Source organism: Balaenoptera borealis (assembly GCF_965194805.1).
Source record: "Balaenoptera borealis genome assembly, chromosome: 1".
Taxonomy (NCBI): Eukaryota; Metazoa; Chordata; class Mammalia; order Artiodactyla; family Balaenopteridae; genus Balaenoptera; species Balaenoptera borealis.
The window spans coordinates 188,578,325-188,593,132 of NC_138860.1; the positions used below are offsets into that span (position 1 = coordinate 188,578,325).

The 14,808-nt window shown below is 44.7% G+C and overlaps 1 protein-coding gene across 16 annotated transcripts in view; it reads right to left on the minus strand.

Moving 5' to 3' along the window:
• CAMTA1 (calmodulin binding transcription activator 1) overlaps window positions 1-14,808 on the minus strand; it is an 891,439-nt gene that overhangs the window by 32,973 nt on the left and 843,658 nt on the right. The window contains exon 1 of one of the 16 annotated variants that reach the window (XM_082390192.1): window positions 1,078-12,221. The exons of the other annotated variants lie outside the window; for them this stretch is intronic. Coding sequence (XP_082246318.1) covers window positions 1,078-1,369 — 292 coding nt within the window. The 5' untranslated portion in view covers window positions 1,370-12,221. Of the gene's footprint in view, window positions 1-1,077; window positions 12,222-14,808 lie in introns of those variants that run through there. 16 annotated transcript variants of the gene reach the window in all.

Sequence of the window (14,808 nt, forward strand, 5' to 3'; positions counted from 1 at the left end):
CCTTACCTCCGAGGGGTGTTGAGAGAATTTAACGAAGTAACAGATGAAAATGCTCAGGACACGGGTAAGTCCCAGATAAGTGTGCCAGCCATCAGCGTCACCTTGTGGCATGTGAATGAAATGTCTTGGGAAATTGATCAAACAGCTGTGACAACATAGTTCTTCCTCAAAATTGCTAATGGCGTCACTATTCTCAAAATACAGCCAACTGAATCATGGAAAGGAGTACCCCCGGAGAAGAAATATTTTATCAGCGTTCCTTGCCACCCTGACTGCAAATCCTGACACTAGTGAGTAAAGCGTATCGATCCTACGAGAGATTAAAAAGTGGACGGAGCTAACACTTACCGAATCCGTGCCAGTCACTGTGTAAATAACTTTACAAATGTTAACTCATTTACCCTCACGGCCATTGTGTGAGGTCGGTCCTGTCACTGTCTTCAATTTACAGATGAGGACACGGAGGCATGAAAAGATACCTAGCTTATCCGTCTCCAGGACCCGGAGCTTAGCCCCCATGTGACAACAGGAAGGGAAAGTTATGGGAAGAAAAGATGCACAAGGATTAGACGGTCTTACCCGAGGGAACAGAGCTTTTTTCTCAAAGTAAAAAGATAGTAAATACCTGTTTCACGGGGAAGTTTTCAATACTGAATGTCAAATTGATCTCACTTTTCTAAACCACAAAAGCAAGAGGAGGTAGACTGCTTTTCAAGAATTGTGGTATTATTTTCTTAGTAAGCTATTTCCAGGAACAACATGAGAGGAAATAATCCTTCCTCTTTAAAAGTGAAAGGTAACATCTCTGTTCCAATTTCATGCAGACAGATGTGACCAACTCTGAGGACCCTCTAAGCATCTCAGTGGCACAGTCACGGGTGGGGGAGTAACCCTGAATGGATCTGCTTGTGATGCACTGGCCATGGCCGTGGTCATCCTGTGACCACTAATGGAAAACAAAGTGACTTCAGAGTTGATTCTAGAATCCTTACTCCATGCCCTCCTCCTTAGAAAACGGAAATTTTGTAGAATGTGGGACTTCTCCATCTGGAGCCAACTGAGGACAAAGAATTTTACCTTTTAAAAAGAGTGTTATTCCAACTGGAGCAGCGGTTATCCTTCGTGGTCTGTTTATAAACTCTCCCTGCTCCCTCTTGATCCTGCTATCCAGACAACCACTCATCTCTGAGCCCACCCAGAGACCCTCACTCATCCCACTGAAACAGCTTAAGCCTCTATAGCCATGTTCTGATGATTTCTTCTGCCAGCCTGCAAATCTTGCATCTATTAAGTGAGTGTTCAGAATCAGATTCGCTTCTCTCGGAGATCGGCTTGCGCTTGTCTGGAGCACAGTAGCCAAGGTTAACATGCCACGTCACGCCAAGGGGCAGAAGGGCACAGAGCTCGCCACCCGGCTGTGCTCAGCCCGTCGGGGTGGCTCTGTCCTGGCTGTGGCGGTGACAGCGCAGGCAGCCCCGGCTCGTCCCCCCAGCTCCGCCCATCCCCCACCCATCCCCTGCCAAGCGTGGACACGGCAGACCGACCCTCCCCGACATCACGGAGCCAGGCCCTGCCAATGCAGCTCCCCGCCAAAACACTGTCACCACGACGCCTTGTCTGCCCCAGGGGTCACTGGCTCCTGCTCCTGGGCTGCGTGTCCAGCTTCGGCGCCACAGTGGACTGTGCAGTCAGCTCTCGCACGTGATTAAGCTGCTCTGAGAAGCACTTCACGAAGATACTCAGAAGCAGTTTTTTGCCTCTTAAGAAAATTATATCGTGCAGAACGGCATCTCTGAGCCTCTTGACTCCAAAGCGGGGAGGTAGTGATGATTAAAACATTAAACAACTGAGCTGGCATCCCAGAGAGTCAGGTCTGTGCCACCCTGTGAATCAAGAATCGGAGCCTTTCTGATCATATTTCCTTTCCTCTGTAAGGCTTCCTCAGAAGGATAAAATGATGGTCTCCACCTCTCTGTGACTGGCAAGTCAAAAGCAACAACTTGATGCTTGTTTCGGCTTTACAGCTTTATTAACTAAAACATTATTGTAAAACACTTGGCAAATTCAGAGCTATCTCTCATCTTAATTGTATATTGTGAAATTATAGGATGAGGGTAATACAATTAGAAGCAAAAAACTTTTTCTGATTAAAAAAGTACATTTAAAGATCTATTTGTTCGTGCACAAATATTTATTGAGCACCTACTGTGTACCAGGCACTGGGGGATGGCTTAGTGAAGAGACCCCTGTGCTCCTTTGTTGGCCAACAAATAATTTCTGCAGCCTGAATGAACCTGGGTTGTTAAATTAATGCACTGTGGAGGCGGGGAGGAGAGGAAAACAAATAGCGTACAGATTGAGGGGGCTGATGAATGTGGCCGCAGTCTTGCCCATGATGTTTCAAACAGAGCCAACAGTGATTCAGCTTTGAGGGGTTGCCACCCCGCTGTCCTTAGGACAGTCTGAGTGAAGCGACTGGACTGCTACCTCGTGAGACCCGGCTGCACGGAAAGTAAGCTGAGGGCACCCGCTTCCCGAAGCACATGAGCCTCCAGGGTTATGCGTCTGGGTCCCCCCTGCGGTGGCAGCGGTGTCTGGGTGCTTACCCTCCGGCCCGTGCCCGCCGCAGGCAGTGTGCCACCCGAGTGGAGGCGTCTGCTCAGCCTAGTGGTTCTCAGGTGTCAGCAGGCATCAGAATCACCCAGTGGGCTTCTTGAAACACACTGGTGGGGGCAATGCCCAGCTTGTTTTGGTGTGAGTGTTGGTGTTGGTTTTGCTAGGTTTGGGTGAGCCTAGAGGTTGCATTTCAAACACGTTCTCGGGTGATGCTGATGATTATGGTCTGAGACCACCTTTCAAGAACCGCTGCTCTAAGACCCCAGCCTCCTTCCTCGAGAATGAATCCTCTTTCCACCCCAGTGCCTGTTAAAGAAGGACCCCAGGACCACCTGCTCGAGCCGAAGCACGGGTTCCCACCCAATGTGGACACGCAAAATGTCACCTCCTGTACATCACACCCGGTCCATCCACACGGGCTCTGCCAACAGCGTTGGGCTGTTCATCTTCTCAAGCACACAGCAATTCAGACCTGACGACACTCGAAAACGATTTAAAATCCACCTCCTTGTGCTGCTCTCTGCAACTAACCAGGCACTACTCTCTCATCCCCATCAAATCTTACCTCTTTATTACTTTCTTCTTCTTCTAAGTGGGATGTCTTCCCAGGTGTCTGTCTTTGCCTCCTGCTTTTCTCTAAAGCAGTTTATTTACTTGCGTGGTTTCAGGGAATGAGATCTTTCAACTGTCACGCAGCAATTCCTTCCCACTACATTCAAGACACACGCACCCACCTACCTGTACCCCAGACAAAAGGTAAATGATGCTGATGGCTTTGCAGCAAGTCTGGCTCATGATTCATTCCAAGCCTCTTCCCGAGCCTGTTCGAGCTGCACCCCTTTTAGCAGAAGCAGCATTTCTAGACTGGGCGGCGATGATATAGTGGAAAGAACACTGGAGTAGAGAGAAGAGCTCCAGGTTTAATCCTGTCACTGTGTGACTCTGGAAAAATAATGACCACTTTGCACCTCAGTTTTCTCTGTAAAATGGGAATATCACTATCTGTGCTGCCTGTGAAGATGAAATAAACCGAATTTTTAAAAGTGTTCAGACTCTCTTAAGTCTGAACCACTATTGGACAGGGACCTTTTACCCAGTCATACCTCTGGAACATTAAAAAAAATAATAAATGTTTTAAAATTTTTGAATAATTGAGATTCACAGATGAGTTGCAAAGATGGTCGAGTTCCCACATACCCTTCGCCCAGTTTCCCCTAATACGAACATCTTACGCAATTAGGGTACATTTGTCAAAACTCAGCAACTAACACTGGTATATCACTCCTATTCACTAAATTATAGACTTGAGTTAGACCACACCAACAGAACTGAATTAGAATTAATGTATTTTTTTCTGTTCCAGCATCCAACCAAGGATACCATGTTGCATTTAGCTGTTAAATCGCCTTTCTCTTCTCTGATCTGTGACAGTTTTTCAGCACTCCCTTATTTTTCACAATTTGAGCAGTTTTGAAGACTACTGGTCAAGTACTTTGTAGATGTCCCTGCCTTGAAGTTGGCCTGATATGTTTTCTAATGATTAGACTGGAGTCACGGGTTTTTAGCAAGAGGATCACAGAGGGGAAGTGCCCTGCCCATCACACAAGCGGGGGTAAATGACGATGTACTGCTGATGTGGACCTTGATCATTTGCTCTATAAATCTAGAGTGCTCCATGATAAAGTTACTATTTTTCTCTTTCCATACTCTATCCTTTGGAAGCAAGTCCCTAAGTCCAGCCGAGCAAGGGGAAGAGAATTAAGCTCCACCTTGTGGATAGAGGAGTATCCACACATATTATTTGGAGTTCTCCTACAAGGAAGATTTGTCCTTCGTGGTTTATTTACTTGATCAACCTTTTATCTGTACCAGTATGAACTCATGTATATTTATTTTACACTTTGGTCATCATCCGATACTACATTAATTGCCCAAATTGTCCCAGCACGGCCACTGGGAGCTCTTTCAAGCTGGCTCCTGTGTCCCTTGGACATACCCTCAGCCTTTTTCCCTTCTTTTTTGAGCACTCCCTTACTTTCTGGCATTACCGGTTGCTCCAGGCTCATCTTTTACTTTCCCTGTCCCAGCCCTACAATCAGCAATCTCTCTAGGGAGCCCTGGTTTCTTTTATTGGAGAATGGCATTTAGAAACCAAGATCTGGGTGCTAGGTGTGCTCATTACTGCGGGAGTGTCACTGCTCCTGGGCCCTCTCAGCGCACAGAGCTAGGACAAAGTTGTAAGTATAACAGCCCATGTATGTACACGTATCTATAATTATTTTTCTATCTATATGAAAATAAACATGAGTTCATACAATGTCTCCAACTCTAACACAGCACTGCAGCATTCATTCTACCCTTCTAGGGGGCATTTTAAACATAGATAAAATGATGGTGGAAGTAACTGTGCTACCTGGATATAATAAGTCGATAAAATAAATGCTGAAGAGAAATCTTCCTGATACATTAAACTACAAAAAGAGAAGCCTAGGCCTAATTTCTGTATCTCAAAAGTACAGGTACAGGATACAGCATGTAGTATAGCCAACTACTTTGTTATCCTTCAGTTCCTAGAGTTTTCCAACAACACTAGAAAACATAAAGAAAAATACACTCCTAATCCCAGAATAGCTCTGAGTACTACAAAGATCAAGAAGATGAAAAAACATTTCTAGCCAACTGCTGGCCCGCTTCATGTCCCCTTTTCTCTTGCTGGGTGCACCCTGTCCAAGTGTCTCCTTAGGGCTACTGCACAAAGTGTCACACAGCACAGCAGCAGTCACGGGTCATCTCTGCATCTGTCTTTGACAGGGATTCCTAACCCTCAAAGCGACTCATTTTAAAAATGTCCCCAATTAATACTGACCTAAAATTCCTAAGCGGTACCAAAGTTTTAACACAGAAAAAACTTCATGAAGTCAGACACCCACAGCATATTCTAAGTTTAGAAGGATTGGGGTTTGCTGCTGTAAAAATGGAGAATCCCAAGTGTTTGGGCATCTGATGAAAGAAAGCTTCTGTGTCAGGAACCAACGACTAGCTAGACTTAGGTGTTCAGCCGCACCTAAGTGTCTCCTCTAGATTATGCACAACTCACTTTAAATCTTGGAACTGATTTTCATGGCTGTATTGAGCAATACAACATGAAGCAATTTCTGACTTTGTATCAGATAATCTTGCTAGAAAACACTTCACTGCCTCCCCTGTGACCTACAAATAAAACGTCAAGTGTTTGGTATGGGAGGGAATGCTCTTTGCTGACGGCCTCGGGCTACTTTTTAGGGGTCCTCTCATACTCACTGTTCTCCAAAGCCATCAGGAATCTTACACGTTTTTGCGCCTTGGGTGATGCCAACCTTTCCCCATGTCCACATGGCGACCTTCTTATTCTTCAGAGTGTGGCTCAAACATCCCTTCAGTTTTATTATTCGTAGCTGCCACTGGGCATCTATGTAGGCCAGACATTCCACATGTATTATTTCTAATCCGGAAAACAACTCTGATTTTCCTCTTCCTTTTACAGATGAGGAAGCTGAGGCTCCAAAAATGTGTTACTTACCTGAGGTCATAAGTATCAGGGCAGGGACTTGAGCACAGGTTAGACTCCAGACCCACGTGCTTTCCAGTCTACCCAGCAAATCTTCATGTCTTGCTCTGTGTCCTGATAGCACTTAGCAAATGAATGTATAGTTATTTTCTTACACATGTCATTTCTACCAGAGCGAGCTGTCTGCACGTCTTGTATCCTTGGTATCAGATACAGAATGGGTGCCCAGTCGGTGGAAAGGAATATTATTTTCTAATTTAAGCTTCTTCAGAAGCCAATTATGGATGAGGTCATCCAAACTCTGGGGCAAGGGCTCTGAGTGACCTCTGCTCTCCACAGTGGGCTCCCAGGGACTATACACCAATTAGCCAGTTTTACCCCTTACTCCCTGGGGAAAGAAAGAGCAGTCAAAGTGATCAGAGCCCAGTGGAGGTGCCTTGAAAGCACGTGAAAAAGCTCTAGGCATTTACCTGGCTGGCTGCCCTTTCCTGGGGGCTCAGGTAAGGAAATAATGTAACTGTGTTGGTGAAGACCCTGGCAGAAAAGCTGAGGAAGATCTGCCTCTTCATAGACACAAACTGGAATTTCACAGCAACGTCACTTTCCTTTATCCGTTGAGCTTCACATTATAAATACAGATCCCTACCTTCTAGGTATTCCTACTTTTCCCTGGTGAAACGGAGTATCTGGAACGCAGTGGCTGGCAGCACACCTTGATCTAATTAGTTACAAAAGTGCTGAACAGGTTAAGCTGTTGTAGAATCATGACATTTTTACCGTGTGAGACCAAAGAGACATTTTCTAGAACAGCCTCAGAAAGTGGGCATGGATTTGCAGGGCCTGAAAATCAGCCAACAAATAACATCTGCAAACCGGAGCTTGTTATTACAACTGCTCGACCCGGGCCACCGCCGGCCTTGCTGCCAGAGCAGAAGAGAAAGTTTTGCCTTGGCAGGTAAATGAATGAAGGCGCGATCATCAAATACCATCTGCTATTTTAAAACGCGTTATTTGTGGCTTGAGCACACATGTGTCCTCCTGTTGCTATTTGGACTGGGGACCAGAGGCCATGTCTCTCGTTCCATTTCCAGCCCTTGGCTGCGCTGGCAGGAAGGGTTGATGAAGCAAAAGGAGGCATGACTTGGGCTATTTCTGTAGAGAACTGTAACTGCCGCTTTGGAAGCCTCCTGCGTTTTGCGGGACGCTCAGAAAGACGGGGAACACAAAGTCGCTTAATTCCTTCCCAGAGTCGAGGGGCCGCTGGAGTGCACAGGGCTGCTCCTCCCCAGTGAGCTGCTGAAGACGTCCAAGTGCAGAGGAGAGCGTGAGGCCCGGCCGGACATAAGGCACAAGCTGTACCACTCTGATTTTCCAAAGCAATGGCTAAATTTAGCCTTAGGAAAAACTGCCATCCTCCACTTTTTCAAAACTCCCCAGCGCTATGGACCAAAACACTGGAAATGACATCAGCAATTCTTCTTCAGGCTTTCTTCATTGGCAGGGATGTGGGATTCACATTTCTTCTTGGTATGTGTTTCACACTGTTCACAAATTTAGAGTCTTAGGCACGACAGGGAAAAATCCTTTAAGCTGATGAACAGCGGTGAGGAGACAAGCTGTTAGAGGGCTGCAAAGCCAATTTGCAAGGATTTCTCCTTTGAAATCTTTCAGTGCTAGAGCTGGAGCTGCACGAGGGCGAAGATGTCCAACCTCTCCTCCAAGGACACGAAGGCTCAGGGGAACCCAAGGAGCTCAGCTGGATCACGACACGGCATCCAGCATGTAAGGGCACCTGAATTACGCAGCAGCCAACTTCACCGTCAGTCAAGTAGCGAACCAACTGCAGTTCAAGGCAGCAAAACTGCAGCTAATTAGCGTGAGAGCGAAGGAGATCGGGAACTCTGACACAGATTCTATACCTGCCGTCATCTAATCTACAAAAAAGGAGCACGTTTCAGGTTTGCTAACGTCCCCCAAAGCAACACAGCTGGAGGCCACTGCCTCAACAGCGTAAGTACCCAGTGAAAATGAGAGAGATCATTATAAGCGCGGATTGAGACATTCTAGAAATGGATGAAGTGACGGAGGAAAGCCTGTTACCGGACACCGACGGGGTCTTTAGAGGGAAAAGCGCTGTAACAGGACTTGGAGATGAACAGCCATCTCACCTGGACGTAAGGATGTGAGCGGGGGATGAACTTTAAATGACTTGCACGGAGGAAGTGGAAAAGGGAAACCCTGCCTTTAAGAACTACAATTGCCAAGACGCAGTACAAGACGCACGGGAACTGTCAAGGGGCGGGAATCCATTAATTAACCGCCGGCAGGTTGTTCTGGGGTGCCCAGCTGTACCAAAAAAACCACTCCGAGTCCTCGGGGAAGCAAGATGGAGAATCAGGGCCAGAAAAGACTCATTCTGCGAATGTCGAATGTCCACTGCACACCCCCTGCTGGGACACCACTGCCGGGCACTGGCCAGGGCCCTGGGGATGGAACGGCGAACAGGACAACTCAAGTTGTTGTGGTGGCCACCAGGGACGCAAAAACCAGATAAGACATAAATAAGCCTTCATTCCCAGAACCTCAGCCTAATGGAAATAAAGGGGAAGGAAGAGAGATCTCGACAGTTCTACGGGGCCAGCGCCTGCCTTCGCTCTGCTCACTGCCGTCTTCCCGAGGCCTGGGACACAGTAAGCCCTCAATAAATACTGAACAAGGGACTGATTTCATCTGTTCAAAATTGAAAGTGTGGATTTCAAGCAGAAGAAGGTAAAGGAGACTGCGTAGAACAAAATATTTGTTTCCCTTCATCATTTCTAGGTGACTTTTCTCCAGCCAAGTTACTAAAAGCAGTTGCTTCCCTTCTCTCGGGGCCATGCTTTCCTAATCCCATCAAACAGATCGGGGACCAGGCATCTGAAAACAAACAAACAAACAACTAACTGAGACCGGTACATGATAACGCTTTCACCTTAGCAGCTGTGCTTTACAAGGTTGGGATGGAGACGATGGGGAGAAAAGTTGAAAATGCAATAAAAAAGAAAACTCTGTAAGATGTGTTACAAGGTAGGGCAAAAATGTTAAAAAAAAAAAGATGTTAAACAAAGATGTTTAACAAAAAAAATGTTAAACAAAGATGTTTAACAAAAAAAAGATGTTAAAAAAAGATGTTAAACAAAGATGTTTAACAAAGATGTTAAAAAAAAAAAAATCCTGGCTGCTTCTAGTGAACGCTTCTAATCATAAGAGGTGTTATTTGCCCTGAGTTCCTGGTGGTTTTCAGTATCTGACTGAAAAACCACATGTCCGGATTCTAGTTCAAACACTCCTTCTTTCGCTGTTTCCAACTCACTCTCCATAAATTATTTAGAGCTGCTGCTGGCAATGCTTTTCTTCCAGGCTAATTGTAGGGATGCCATCTGCACAGATGTTCCAACTGTCCTGCTACCTCATGAGAGAGTTGAAGTCCAAGAAGTTCCACAGATATGTATTTTTTTAAACACTGGATTCTACAGAGAACTCAAAAGTGTATTAACTACAATAATTTTTTTTACAATGCCATAAGATTCTGTAAAAATCTGGAATAAATATAGGCGAAGAAGTCCTTTCCAAATCAATAGACTGAAATGCCTATATTTTAAAAGAAGTAGCTGTATTACTTTAAAATACTGGATGTATTAAAAAGTAAGTCAAAATAGATAAAACGATCTAAAGATACTATTTTACAATTTACCATAGGCCTTTCTGACAAATAGAGAAATCTTTTAAAAAATCCAAGTTATATCACTTTAACCATTTTATGCCGAAATAAAATATTTCTCCAAGGGAACCACCGGAGCTGTAGAAAAATTTTAGCCATTAAGCTCCTTTTTAGTACCGTCGTGATCCCTGTGAGGACCATTTTGTGTCCTGGCTTCAGACACCACATAAAAACACATCAAGGGCTGCTCTCCTGTGTCTGCAGGCTACTTGCTTCCGCACTTTGAGTTTGGGAGGCTGTAACTTGGTACTACATTTCCCATTAGGGCTCCACCCCTAAACCAGAGTCATCTTCAAAATTTTGCAACTTCCAAATGAGTGAGGCCTGAATGAATGTATTAGTGAGGCCGCTATTCAAACATCCCTTGGATTAGGTGAAAAAGCTAAAAACAGAGTGATTTTCACGAAATGGGGATGCAACTTGATTTCATACAGTTGTGGGGTTGTCCCATCTTGCTGTCCTCATGGAAGTCCCCAAATTGGGCTTATTTAATCACCCCACTCCGAGTGTATAATAAGTCTCCGACGTTCGAATGAGGTCCGTCCCGTGAGCGCATTCATTAAGCCCAACTTTTTCGTAAGTACAACAAAATTAGCCTAGGTACCCAACTAACACATGGCTATATAGTACTGTACTGTAATAGGTTTATAATACTTTTCACACAAATAATACATAAAAAACAAACACAAAAAATAAACATTTTTAATCTTACAGTACAGTACCTTGAAAAGTACAGTAGTATAGTACAACAGCTGGCATACAGGGGCTGGCATCCAGTGAACAGGCAAGAAGAGTTACTGACTGGAAGAGGGAAAGGAGGTGGGAGGTGGTAGAGCTGAAGGATGGTCAGCAATAGGAGGTGGAGAGCAAGCTGCAATTTCACTCACACCTGACATTGATGGCACAGGTTCTGGTTCCTTGGTTCCTTGCTGGATTCAATTCCATCTACCCTCCTGAAAAAACGATCCAGTGATGTCTGGGTAGTAGCTCTTTTTTTCTCATCATAGATGACACGGTAGCACTGGATCGCATTCTGAACGGCTGCTGCAAACATCGTGTACCGTTCTATGTTCAGGTCCTGTGCCTCAAACACTAACAGTGCCGCCTCAAATAAAGAAAATCCCATGCTCTTTCCTGCGTCGTGAATCTCTTCGGTTCTTCAGTTACTTCTTCTTCCTCTTGTCTCTCTTCATCCTTTCTCTGGGCCTCCGTTTCCATCAGGTCTACCGTCTTTTCGCGTCGCTCCACTCTCTCAATTATTTTCACTTTTGTTTTCCATCGTGATTGCTTGGAGCTTCTTAGCACTAACAGCTACATCACCACTGCTTTTACGCTTGCTTCCACACATCCTGGGCTTGAAATAAAGACACTGTACTACTGTACGCTATACAGTACTATAAAGTACACAAAAGCACAACCACTTGTAGAGGATACATGCACATGACAATGTATGCCAGACACGTGAACTTACGTGATTGGACATGCGAACACACGTTCGCATCTTTAAAAGTTCACAACTTGAAGGTTTGTATGTAGGTGACTTTGCGTAGTTGATCTAAAGGTTCGGGAGCAGTTAAATGATGGAACAAAAGGTCAATAACTAACTCAAATGGCAGTGGGCGCGAACCCTGGGACGCATCCCTCGCAAATCCCTAACGCAGCTTCACCTCTCTTTTCTCCCCTCTTCCTCTCTTTCCCGATTTCCCTTCCCTGCCCTAATCCATTCCCTCTCAACCTCTCTATTTCCCTCCCTGCCCTCACTTAACTGGAACCAATCCTGGATCTAGGTATGTCTCTTTGAGGTGGCTGATAAAAACACTCATGATTAACAAGAGATTAGGTAAGACGACGATTCATGAAGAGAATAAAATAAAGCTCAGGTAAAGCCGTTATACAGAAAAGACATATTAAATCCTCTAAAATGGTTAACTGTGAGTCCCAAATTTGGCTGAACTTAGCAAACAAAGCAAAAAGGGAGGCAGTCAGTTTTAAGATCACTGTCAGTTGCTGTGGATAACATGGCTCTTCCAGGTACTAAGAGCTGAAAGAAACGTCTCCTACAGATGCTTATTAATAAGAAAGGCTGTGATGCAATGGACCTCCACATCCTTGCAGTAAAGGCAATACTGGGGGACTTCCCTGGTGGCACAGTGGTTAAGAATCCGCCTGCCAATGCAGGAGACACGGGTTCAAGCCCTGGTCCGGGAAGATCCCACATGCCGTGGAGCAACTAAGCCCGTGCGCCACAACTACTGAGCCTGCACTCCAGAGCCCACGAGCCACAACTACTGAACCCGCGAGCCACAACTACTGAAGCTCGCGCGCCACAACTACTGAAGCCCGTGTGCCTAGAGCCCATGCTCTGCAACAAGAGAAGCCACCACAATGAGAAGCCTGTGCACCACAACGAAGAGTAGCCCCCGCTCGCCGCAACTAGAGAAAGCCCGCGCGCAGCAACGAAGACCCAACGCAGCCAAAAAGAATAAATAAATAAAATAAATTTAAATAATAAAAAAATAAAAGTGAGTTGAATGTCTTACATTTCTTGAAGGAAAAGCTTTCTCTAATTTAGTTGGTTCTTAACTGTTTACCATTAACTCTCAATGGATTTCTCTTCTGCAGGCCCTTAACTTTCAAAAAGTCCCTTTACTGCAATAAAATAACCTGTTCTCTTCTTTGTTTGGGAATGAACACATCTGGAGTTAGCGATACGGCAGTGTAATGTATAGGGCATTTCTTTCCACAATTCTTGACAGAAAGAGAGAAGCTGCCAATTTTTAAATCTATTTGACAATAAACACAATCAAGTCAGCTCCCCGTTTACAAGGTGGATCCCTCCATATCTCTGGGCACCCCCGGAGTGACTGCCCAGACCCGCTGAGTGATACCCCTAGGCTGACATAAAACATACCGATGAGGGATATTTAAGGGAAACTGGACTCGGACTTCCCTTGTAAGAAAAGAACCCATACCAACGATTCTTACCCATAATGTTCATGGGCTCTTAGACGGTGAGGAAAGCTACAAATCCTTTCCCAGAAAAATACATACATACAAAGTTTTGCATGTAATTTCAGGAGGCTCAGAGCCATGGGACATCTATGGATTCCAGGCTCAGAACCATTTCGCGAGGTAACATCTCAGCAGACCATAAAAACCGCATGTTGTGTTAAAGATGTTTTGGAAACACTGGGTTAAACACCACTAAGTACGTTTGTATTTCTTTAACATATGACCTTTCTGAACCTTATTATTCTAACGTGCACTCTAAATTGCTGGGGAAAGCTACTGGTAGGTGTGTCTCCTAAACTTATCTGAACCTTTTTTTTTTTTTTGTAGGGGGAGCTTCTCATAAGCATGTCCTGTAAGTAACTCCCACAGAAGAGTTTAGGAACTGAAACTAGTCCTAAAGAATACCATGAGATAGGGCTTCCCTGGTGGTGCAGTGGTTGAGAGTCTGCCTGCCAACGCAGGGGACGCGGGTTCGAGCCCTGGTCTGGGAGGATCCCACATGCCGCGGAGCAACTGGGCCCGTGAGCCACAACTACTGAGCCTGCGCGTCTGGAGCCTGTGCTCCACAACAAGAGAGGCCGCGACAGTGAGAGGCCCGCGCACCGCGATGAAGAGTGGCCCCCGCTCGCCGCAACTGGAGAAAGCCCTCGCACAGAAACGAAGACCCAACACAGCCAAAAATAAATAAATAAATAAATAAAAGAATACCATGAGATAGACAGTCTCTGAGTTATGAAATTCCTGGTCCACTTTCATCAACCACAGACCCCAGGTTATTTAGGTTAATGATGAAGGTCCCCCAGGGACTAGTATGGGAACCCGACCCCACATCTGTTCCCACTGCCTCCTTTCTTCCTTCTTCGGAGGCTCCTCTTCTTACTGCTTACGGTTCAGTCAATTCCTCCTCAGACAACCTTTGACACGTACGTGACCACCTCTTTAACCCACATTCTCCTTCCCTTTTCATTGTTGTAACTCTTCGAGATACTAAGAAGGATTTCTCTCACTCTCTCTCTCTCCTTTGTTCAATTCAAGAATAAAAATATGATTGTAATTATCATGGATAATAATAATAATGGGTTATGTTATCAAGAAACTGAAGTTATTTACTCTCTCTGGGTTTATTCCTCTAAAAAGTTAGAGAGCTAGACTTTGTTAATTTCAGAGAATCATTTTGGGTTCTACCCTGTGAATTAAGAATCTTCACCAAGAAGTCTCCCTTGACTGCAGTTATTTTACATATACATTTATTTCTATTCAAGCCGTATATTTAATATTCAAATGTGAAGTTCACTTTTTTTCATTTGCTTTAGAACATGTAAGTGTAGGCTATGTATTTATATATCATGTAGATTAGGTAGTTCAGTGTTTGACAGTTTATATGTGATATATGCATGCACACACATTATTTTCATTTTTTTCTCCTGCAAATTCAGAGTATCTATTATGGATTCAAAAGGTTTTAGTTCTCCGTCTAGCCTCGGAACCCACCCACCATTTGTTGCACTGTTTATCTGGGAAATATTATTCAACTGATTTATAAGCTTTTAGAAACATCATCAGCTTTAGGCTGGGCCCTTCCTATTTTTTACATTATTAGATAAAACATCTTTCACACACACACAAATGCCAGGGACATTGATTCTGGCTGGAACAGAATGAATGGTCTCTTTCACTAGAAAAGACAAAAGGGTATTTAAAGAAATTCTTTGTTGATTATTCCAAACCACAGAGTGAAATATTAAGGACTTGAATCCTATTTTCTGAAAATGGTCCTAGGGATTGTTAGTCAGCACCCATTTAAAGGTCTACTGAAAGGTAACGATTCTGGTGTGTCTTCATTTAAAATGGGACCGTGAAAATGAAAGCATGT